The 10,885-nt window shown below is 32.4% G+C and overlaps 1 protein-coding gene across 3 annotated transcripts in view; it reads right to left on the bottom strand.

The window, feature by feature from the left end:
- Positions 1–3,341: 3,341 nt before the first annotated feature.
- LOC149945622 (kinetochore protein NDC80 homolog) overlaps positions 3,342–10,885 on the bottom strand; it is a 32,277-nt gene continuing 24,733 nt past the window's right edge. For 2 of the 3 annotated variants that reach the window (XM_090174615.1, XM_090174617.1), the window contains 7 exons: positions 10,536–10,741; positions 9,149–9,368; positions 7,956–8,008; positions 7,796–7,888; positions 6,395–6,522; positions 4,767–4,869; positions 3,709–4,166 (listed from right to left, as the gene is read on the bottom strand). In XM_090174615.1, the coding sequence (XP_090030741.1) occupies positions 4,056–4,166; positions 4,767–4,869; positions 6,395–6,522; positions 7,796–7,888; positions 7,956–8,008; positions 9,149–9,368; positions 10,536–10,741 (914 nt within the window). In that variant the 3' untranslated portion in view covers positions 3,709–4,055. Of the gene's footprint in view, positions 3,435–3,708; positions 4,167–4,766; positions 4,870–6,394; positions 6,523–7,795; positions 7,889–7,955; positions 8,009–9,148; positions 9,369–10,535; positions 10,742–10,885 lie in introns of those variants that run through there. The other variant, XM_090174618.1, reaches the window with a different exon arrangement.

Below are 10,885 nucleotides of genomic sequence, written 5' to 3'. Positions count from 1 at the left end.
TTCCAACTGATGCATACCAAGATGCTCGAACCTTTGGGCCAAGTAATAATCGCACCTGCAAAGTACATGACAGGAAGTTTCCTCCTCAACCTGACAACCCCAACAGATTGGATCAACATTGATTCCAATCAAGTAAAGATGTCTGTTAAATAGGCAATGGCCTGTTAGTAGGCGAATGACCAACCTAATATTGGACTTAGAGAACGAGAGCAGCTCTTTTGTTCTCTCCCTAGAGGGGCCCGAGATAAACTCTTAAGCCTGACTTTGGCCATCCATCTCAAACCAAATCTTGAGTTGATGGTCAGTCATAAAGTTTGGGATAAGGCCGCGCACTATGCAAGAAAAATAACTCAGCCTTTGCCCCCTTCTTGGCCAAGACATCGGCCTACTCATTACCATAGAACCATTGATGACCAGGAACCCAATAGAGCTGATCTTCATTGTTGGTGCCTGCCTCCGAGAGTAGATTCAAACAGCTAAAGACCTTAAAGTGATTGAGAGCCTTGAGGGCTGCTTGACTATCCAAATAAATTTGGATAACCTTACCATGAAGCTTCTTCTTATAAATAAATAAATAAAGCTTTAACTGGAGCATCTTTTAAGTATAAATACTTGTTTACAAAAGAGTCCGACACATACAAATTAAATACCAAGGAAAACAAGAAAGCAGCATTGGGAGAAAAGACTACAAATTTACATTCATAATAATATAAAATTTATTTTTTAAAACTGTGGAGGTTTGGGATAGATTTATAAGTAATAGACAAATTGTTCCATAGGGAGGCGCCTTTGATGCAGACACTAGATTTAGAGTTCTTAAAAAGTTTGTCAATATAAAAATTGTCTTTTGCACCCCTAGAGCACAGCTTGTGGGTCGGGGAGGGACACCAGTCTTAAATATATTGGGGATGATTATCACTGTGCTTGATTTTATACATAAAGATAAGTAAATCAACCAATAGGAATAATTAAGTGTTGAAGGCAGCGATCTTCTTAGCTTCCGTCAAAGAGAAATATTTTGGCATTTTTGCTATAAATTTAGTAGCGATATTCAATATTTTTTGAACTTTTTCGAGATCAGCTTTTGAAGAGTTACCGTAGAAGATAATGTCGTAGTCAAAAATGGGATTAATTAAAGAATTGAATAACAATCTTAAGGTACAAGGGGGAGAGAGTTTGAAGAGGGCGAAGGAGCCAAAGTCTTCTTTTTGTCTTGTTTATTAGGTAATCGATATGGCTAGTCCATTTAAGGTTCTGGGTGAAGTGTAGTACAGCGGCCTCATCGAATTTGATATTAATTTTGGTTGCGCCTGATAGACCTTGTCACGTAGATGTCGAGGGTATTTTTTATTTTGGCCGCAAATGATTATTTAATTGTTTAACTTAATTTTTTTAATTTTAAAAATTTCTCATTTTCATTGAATTTAATATTAATTTTAGTTGCGCCTGATAGACCTTATCACGTAGATGCCGAGGGTATTTTTTATTTTGACCGCAAATGATTATTTAATTGTTTAACTTAATTTTTTTAATTTTAAAAATTTCTCATTTTCATTGAATTTAATATTAATTTTGGATGCGCCTGATAGACCTTATCACGTAGATGCCGAGGGTATTTTTTATTTTGACCGCAAATGAGTATTTAATTGTTTAATTTAATTTTTTTAATTTAAAAAATTTTCATTTTCATTGAATTTTATATTAATTTTGGTTGCGCCGATAGACCTTGTCACGTAGATTTTGGCCGCAAATGATTATTTAATTTTTTAATGTAATTTTAAATTTCTAATTTTTGGGCATTTGCACGTGTTTTGTTGTACTTATTTCCGTCGTGTGTTCGCCGGCAACACAGTTTCGGTGTCCTAATGAATTCCACGTGATATTCCCTTTTTGTATAAAATCAGTTACAGTTTTTGTTCATTTTCTCGGTGTTTAGAATTTTTGGGCCACAAAGTGATATTCCCGTACTTTATCAAATCTTTTACAGTTTTTGTTAATTTTCTCGGTGTTTTCTATTATTGGGCCACTTTGTTAATGGTTGAGATTAAAAGTACATACTTGATGCGTAAGGCTTGGTACTGTCCTCTAGGTCGCGTTATAGATGGCCCATCGCTTTTTTTAGTATGGGGTTGGGGAGGCGCTGCGCGCCCCCAGCGCTTGAGCGAAGCGAGTGCGCGGCGCCGTCAGGCGCCAATACGGGGAGTTTAGTAACGCGTCAAGTGCTACATTCTCCGCCACCCAAAAATACAAAACCACGGTAATTCCCTAAATTAGTTCATTTTTAACATAAAGTTAATTAATTTAATTATCATTTGCAGCCCAAAAAAAATTAGTTTCGTAATCTACTCGTCAAGTGCTACATTCTCCGCCACCCAAAAATACAAAAACACGGTAATTCCCTAACATTAGTACATTTTTAACATTAAGTTAATTAATTTAATTATCATTTGCGGCCCAAAAAAAATTAGTTTCGTAATCTACGCGTCAAGTGCTACATTCTCCGCCACCCAAAAATACAAAAACACGGTAATTCCCTAACATTAGTACATTTTTAACATTAAGTTAATTAATTTAATTATCATTTGCGGCCCCAAAAAAATTAGTTTCGTAATCTACGCGTCAAGTGCTACATTCTCCACCAAAAAAAAACACGAAATTACATGAGGCCGCTGTAGTGCAATTTTGCCCCAACTTGAAACCTACTTAAAACCAACTTACAAATAATATGTAATTTTCTGACCACTAAAAACCAACTAAATACCAACTTAAAGAAAAAGGCATTTTCCCACCAACTTAAAACCAACTTATTACCCCTTTAACTAGTTTATTGAAAAATGCTGACAACTTAAAATCAACTTAATACCAAGTAAAATGTGTATACCAACTAAATACCGACTAAAAGCCAACTAATTTTTTGGTATTGGTACCGAATGTTCGGTTACGCAAATGTAGATGGCAACATCTAGACTTTGCCTTCCGGTTTAAATCAATACATCTCATTGATTTAATAAAATCTACATTTTCCAACACAATTGAAAACACACTTTCCCCCACTAGATCATAAAATATTTAAACAAAATTAGAGGTACCAGGCAACAAAAGTAGAGTGGGAAAAACTACTTGCCCCTCTCCCCATTCAATATAATAATATCCCTTCAAGAAGGAAATTATAAACTGGTAGTGTCTTAAGTTTTATTTGCAACTTAAATAAGTTTAGGTAGAGCATAGCATCAGCCAAATCGGAGGAAAATACCTTAATCTGGGAATCCCAAAGGGAAACAAATATGAACCTTTTTTAAATTTAATTAGCAATAAAGACCAAAATTTAAATTAGTAAATATTTAAAAAAAGAAAAGTTTATTAAAATTACAAACGAATTTAAAACTTTACACTAAGTCCCACTGAAAATTGCCACATGGGAAATAAAAGTTAATCTGAAAATAAAAAATTTAGGCAAATACTGTTAAAGTTTGTTTGAAACAAGTACCGTTGCAGGCTGCTACTGACTTTTCATAAATGCTTGAAAAATAGTGCGGCAGAAATTCATAGTTATATTCAAAAACTATTTTATTAAGAAAATAGTTTTTAAATAAGAAAATAAGTAATTTTACGTTTCACATTATTAGACTGTTACTTTCGCAATTGAAGATAAAAAAGGCCAAGCCGCTCGAATCATCATAGGATGATTAAAGGCTGAATTACACAAAACTAACCAGCATTGTAAATATCTTTTAATTAAATGTGCAAATATAATTGTTCTTTATTAATTCTAATTCAAGAGAATAAGTTAAAATTGTATTTTATACTTAAAATTAATAGTATTACGCAGTGGCGTAGCTACAATGGGTGACACCCGGGGCGGATATCATTGTGTGCTACTTACTAGACTCTAGTTTATGTAAGTTTTTATTTTTTTCACGGTTGGGTGTCACCCCCAAATAACGCCCAAACGGGTGGCACCTGGGCGGACCGCCCCCGCCCCCCCTAGCTACGCCACTGGTATTACGTAATTACTAATTAAGTATACTTAAATATGACAAAATTTAATATAATTTCTAACGACATATGTTAGGGCTATTGGAAATAAATGGCTTACATTTTTCAATGAACTGCTTTATATTTTGGTGGAGAAGAACCAATCCATCAACTAGATTCTTTTTCTCTTCCTATTAAGAAACAAAGTTTAATTTACGCAAAGGAACTATATACGAGACTCATCATAAACGTTCCATATCTTGTAATTTAAAAAAAAAAGATAAAATATAACAATTACTACCATTTCTATCTTAAGCTAGGGGTGATTTTGACATTCGGCCGAATACGAATAAACCTAAAGCAATCTTATGGCCCCAATTACTAACTGTATGAAATGTGTACCTTTAATACTTGGTAACCCTAATGAGTCCGGTACTGCAGCACCAAAGCTTCCTCATCTTGTAATTTGTTTTCCCCATGTCTAGAGTAGGAATGACGTAAGTCCTGAAAACTTTGACAGTGCTAGTACCATTGGTTTATAATGAACCACCATACAGTAAAAGTGGGAAAAAGTTTTCAACAGTTACAAATAGGCTGTACACTACTTCAAGACCAATTTAATTCTAATTTAATAACTTAATTGGATTCCATAGAGATAGGTTATTGTAACTAAACAATACAGGGGAGGGAATGAGGAAGTTCTTAACTAGTGTCAGAAACTGCTACTGAACATTACAATTTGAGTAACGTTTATGCCTTATAAATTAATAGATTGTAACTAACACACTTACCCGAAACCCATTAACCAAGTTTTTGAGATCTCTAATACTTTTCTTTCTTAATTCCACTCGTTCCATCTCAAACTTTTCATATTCTGCCTCTTTAGCAGATAACCTAAAATAAATAATACTATGACAAGGATTTTACTTTAAATTTTAGTTTACCAAATTACTACCAAAAATCAAAATAAAATCAAGTTAATAATTAAATCTTTTAGTTTGTTAACACTTTTTTTACCCAAATTTTTTTAGAGTTTTATGCAATGAATTCAATATTTGTGAAATGTTTTTAAGTTGGGCGCAGAACAAAATTAATTTAATATTGGGAAATTATTTTAAGAGATATAGTAATAGTTGCTTGGGAGCTGTGCGTTTTAGAAAAAAATCATGAACATAGCGAGATGTGTAAAGAAAATGAATGGATTGGCATCATTCGAACCCTGGACAAAGTATGTAACACTATACCATTGTTTTCAGAGTGTCCACTTATGACCACAACCAAGTTAAGCAAAGTTTCCCAGATTCCCCTTCCCTAAGGAGGTGAGCTGCTTATATCCTATACCACTGTTTTGGTCTGTTGTGCCATGCAGTGAGGAAAGTGAGAGGGGAAGAGGTTTCCCAGCCCAGTTTATTTCCCTATGTTTGTGGTGGTGTTGGTGTAGTAGGGAATCTTATTGCACATACTCATTTCTGGTAATACATCCAGGGATTAATTTGGCCAAGATACTTTCAGTCAGGAAATTTAATATTTTAAAACATAAATCTGCTACAGTCTTAAATTTTAACTCTTATATATCCTAACATTAGAAAAAATGCTAAGCACGAGCTAAACTATAAATGGTTTTGAAATTAATATAACTGTTAAACTGTTTATTATCACTTAATTATAGCCTGGAGGGTTCCTGTCTGTCTACTTAAACCGAAAGGGGTTTTTCTAATTATGTTAAAAAGACCATACCACTCTTCTTCATGAGCAAACGACTACCATTTAGGTTAGAAATGAGCAAGGAATTCAGCGTGTTTAAAAAATCTGCTTCACTAACTTCCATAACCCTTCAATAAAGTAATAAGTCATATCCCATCCCATACCAAAAAATAAGTTGGCTTTTAGTTTGTATATAGTTGGTATACACATTTTAGTTGGTATTAAGTTGGTTTTAAGTTGTCAGCATTTTTCAATAAACTAGTTAAAGGGGTAATAAGTGGATATTAAGTTGGCAGTATGGTTTTAGTTGGTAATAAGTTGTTTTTATGTATGGTTTTAGTTGGTATTTGTCCCAAATACAAACTTAAAACCAAGTTCCTAGACCACTTAATTTTTGGTAAGGGTATGAACAAGGTTTCATTAAAGAAAATGCTTTTTTTGCATACTTGTGGTCCTACCTATAAAATATTCAAACTTCTTCAATAAACTCAATACAGCCAGTTTAAAAATTTGCGGAAAATAAATTGAGATACTGGCGAAAATTTAAATTGGCTGAAATTGGGTACAAGAATAACGTTACTTTAGTTTAAAAAATCCATAACTGTAGCTATAATGTACTAGTCCCAGTTACTACGTTTTTAAATTAAGGTAATAAGTCAATTGGTATAAAAAAAAGATAAAGCTAGATCTGTCAGAGAGAAAAGGAATAACATACTGTTCTTGTAATAATTTCACATTTTCCTCCAACTGAATCAACTCTTCATTAGGCTCATCAGCTTTCAATATTTTGTTACGCATCACACTAATTTCATTCAGTAGTTTTTCAAACATTTTGTCCAACTCCTAAAAGTTAAGTTTCATGAACTTCATTATTTGTGAAAAGTCCAAAGAAGAGACTACTAGTTAAAAAATTTAAAATAAGTAAATAACTATTAAAATAAACACATGACAAGACTTGTAAGAAACTAGTTAGAGACACTTACTTTGTATTTCATACATAATGAGCATTTATACACCCAATCAGACAACTATGTTAGATAGGTTTCAATTGTGAACTCAGACCTTGTATATCTAGTGTTTGTACGGAGACCCCGACACGAGAGTCAGGGATCCCTGACTTTTGTCCCCGACCCGACGTGCAAAAATTTAGTCATTTTTTGGGATTATGGTTTTTGTAATTTTAAACGGTTACACTCCACTAAAAATAAGATAAGTTCCTTAATCTATCCCTTTTTACGTGTAAATACGTTGTTCATGGTCGCTGACATGGTTCTAACTTTTTTAGTTTTACAACTGTTGTCTTGGCTGCAGAATGCAATGGCATTTTATAAATAACTACAAACTACTTAGAATCTTTAATACAAACTTATAGCTTTAATTTAAAATTCACCTAGGCATCTAAAACTGTGGCATTTTCATAATACATACAAATAGACTTAACTTTATTTTGACTCCATATGAACACTGTATATCATGCTGAAATCAGGGTGGACCATTTTAACTTAAGTATTTATTTTTTAAATTAAATCATATTAATTACTTGCAGAATTAAAAAGACAAAAATAGGTTCTATAACATTTCCCATTCAAAGAATTTACTTACACTTATGCACAACTGGTGAAAAAATCCTAGGGTTTTTTACATTGTAGTTTGATTATAACATATAATAACAATTATTAAAAGTGCATTTTAGTGAAATAACCCTTACCAAAAAATAAGTTGGATTTCAGTTTGTATTTAGTTTGTATACACATTATTAGTTGATATTAACTTGGTATTAAGTAGGCTCAAGTTGTCAGCATATTTCAAGTTACTGGTTGAAGGGGTAATAAGTTGTTATTCAGTTGGTAGGAAAATACTGCTTTTGCTAAGTTTATAATTAGTTGGTTTTTAGCAGTCAGGAAATTACATAATATTTTGAAGTTGCTTTTAAGTAGTTAAATGTAAATGTTGATTCTGGTTTAGTTGGAAATAAGTTGATTAATAAAGAGGATTTAAGTTATTTTTAAGTAGGCATTTGTCCCAAATACATACTGAAAACCAAGTTGAAATACAAGTTGTCGTAAGTGCATTTTAGCCAACTTATTTTTTGGTAAGGGAAATTAAACATACGTACTTTCTTCTCATTTTCATGGAGCTGCTTAGCATGTGCAATGGAGCAATTGATATCTCTGATGTTCATACTCAATATATTTGACTGTATTTCAAGCTGAAATGGACCAGTAGTAACTTGTTAAGAGTAGCGTAACATCATGGATAACTATAATATTACCTACCTCACTAATAATTTTCTTTTCATTAAAAATTGTCTTCATTAAGAAAGTTCCTTCTACAAAATGAATAGTATATTAAATTGATCATAGCAGGAAAGCAAAGTTTTAGGGTCAGATAAAAGGTTGGTGTAAGAGATTTCTATCTATTTTCTTTATCGCTATTATATTAGTAGTGTTGTTATCCAAATTTTCTAGCACAAATTCATCTTGGAACAACACACCTGAGAAAGGCATACACTGTAGAAAATGTCCAAATCAATATCAAACCCACATCAATCATTCTGGTTCGTAAATATTATTTTTATTGCACAGCTCCCGTTTTTCGGAATAATTGGAAACATTGAAAGGAAACAGGTTCGAGTTTGTGAATAAGTCCATTTCAAGAACTGCACATTACATATTATATGTATACATCTATGGATTAGGGGTTTAGCTCAATATTTCACAGATAGATTTAATTCAAACAACCCATACCAAAAAATAAGTTGGATTTTAATAATAATAATAATAATAATAATAAAAAGCTTTTTATGGATATTCCAAATCAGATCAATAAAGCCCTGGTTTACAATGGGTTCCGTCACAATTAAATTAAATTAAATTACAAAAAATAAAACTAAAAACTAAATGTTCAAAGATTCCAAATAACGCTTAATTTCCATTTTAAACATTGGCAGGGAATGAATTTGTTTAACAGTGTTTGGCAGAGAATTCCATAGACGCATACCACGTATTTTAACACTTTTGTCGGTACTTTAGTTTGTATACACATTATTAGTTAATATTTACTTGGTGTTAAGTGGGCTCAGCAAGTTGTCAGCATATTTCAAGTTACTAGTTAAATGGGTAATAAGTTGTTATTCAGTTGATAGGAAAATACTTCTTTTTTGAGTTTGAAATTAGTTGGTTTTTAGTAGTCAGAAAATAACATATTATTTTTAAGTTGGTTTTAAGTAGTTAAAAGTAAGGGGTTGATTCTGGTGAAGATGATTTAAGTTATTTTTAAGCATACATTTGTCCCAAATACAAACTTAAAACTAAGTTGAAATAATAGTTGTTTTAAGTGGTTTTTAGCCAACTTATTTTTTGGTAAGGGAAAGAGTGAAAATTTAAGCCTTAATTATTATAAAAGTTCTTCCATTCTCCCTATTTAACGAAAATGTTAGAATTGGAAACGATAAAATATATCCACTAACCTTGCTCAAAGTGCTTTTTCAAACTTGACAAAAGATCTGGTAGCTGTTTTTGGATTTGTTCTAAGTCTTTAGTTGAGACTTTCTCTAGTAAGTTAGTGAAATTCAAAAATTTATCCAAAGACGGTTTGTCATGAAACGTTTTATAAAGATCTAAATTTTCATTGACAAGATCTGTCAGTTTAAGTCGAAAATTCTCCAAAGCTTTGCAATACTGATGAAACTACAAAAATCAAAACCCATTACATTATAAATAATGTAGTCAATTATCACAATTTTGTGCTATAAATATTTTACCATAGACAACTGTTACACAAATGAATAAAAGGGCCACTTGTAAGGTTTGAGAAATTTTTATTAAAAGGCTCTGTTAAATTGCTGCTTAATTGATCCCTTAACTGGATAGAGCTTAAACACACTTCAACTTTAAATAGCTGGGAAAGCCCAAAAGCAAGGAGTGTAGAACGGCAATGTCATTGTCGGCTGTGATGCATTAGATAAGATTGGTCTTTATAAAGGGACTAAATAACTGCTAGCTGCATGTCCAATAAAAAGTTTCATTAATAAATAGTATTGGATTTAATTTCAATTAGTGGTTTAAGATCCTTATAAATTACTTCTGCTAAAAAGCTACGAGCAACAAACACAAGGAGAATGCAGCTAGCCTTCCCTTACCAAAAAATGAGTTGGATTTCAGTTTGTATTTAGTTTGTATACACATTATTAGTTGATATTGAGTTGGTATTAAGTAGGCTCAAGTTGTCAGCATATTTCAAGTTACTATTAAAGGGGTAATAAGTTGTTATTCAGTTGGTAGGAAGTTTATAATTAGTTGGTTTTTAGTAGTCAGGAAATTACATAATATTTTTAAGTTGCTTTTAAGTAGTTAAATGTAAATGTTGATTCTGGTTTAGTTGGAAATAAGTTGATTAATAAAGAGGATTTAAGTTATTTTTAAGTAGGCATTTGTCCCAAATACAAACTGAAAACCAAGTTGAAATACAAGTTGTCCTAAGTGGTATTTAGCCAACTTATTTTTTGGTAAGGGTTTAAACACGCTAAGGCAGCTTTGTGTACAAATTTCATTGGACGATCCTTGACACTGAGCGTTTTACTGAAAGGGAATGGCAATTTCGGAATTTTCCCTTTCCGTCGGTAGCAGGCGCTAAAGCGTCTAACCAATGAAAACTGTACACAAGAAAATGCATTTTTATAAACTAAGAAATCGCCAGTGCTTCTTGCAAGGCTATGAAATTAAAATATTTCGATCTATGGCTATGATCAGGACTGATACTTTGTGAAATTTTAGGAGTAATATAGGAAAGAAACTAAGATTTTCTTTGTAATCACCAGTTGTTCTAAATACAGAAACTAAGTGGGATTCACATACCTCATTGTGTATTTCAAGTTGATTTAACTCCCAGTGTATCTTCTTGTTGATTACCATTTCAAGCTGTGCTTCCCAATAGGCAAGGTCATCATAAAACTGCTTTTTTGTAGCAGCTATGACTTGGGCATTGATGCCACGAGCCTTTTGGACCTTCAATGCCTCTTTTAGTTTGGAGTTCCTATCTTTGGCAGCCTGAAGTCTTTCTCCTGATAATATAAATAAATCACTAGTCATAATTGAAATAAATAATCCTATTGTAAGTGGTATATGATGGTATTTTAATATTCAACCCAATATATGAACCATCATTTAACTACAGCACCAAGAGGAATCAATCTTTGACCACATTG

This window comes from Leiobunum rupestre, chromosome 5 (assembly GCF_980474605.1).
Source record: "Leiobunum rupestre chromosome 5, qqLeiRupe1.1.hap1, whole genome shotgun sequence".
Classification (NCBI taxonomy): domain Eukaryota; kingdom Metazoa; phylum Arthropoda; class Arachnida; order Opiliones; family Sclerosomatidae; genus Leiobunum; species Leiobunum rupestre.
Note: the sequence above shows the minus strand (reverse complement) of the source record. Positions and strands in the feature narration are given on the sequence as shown.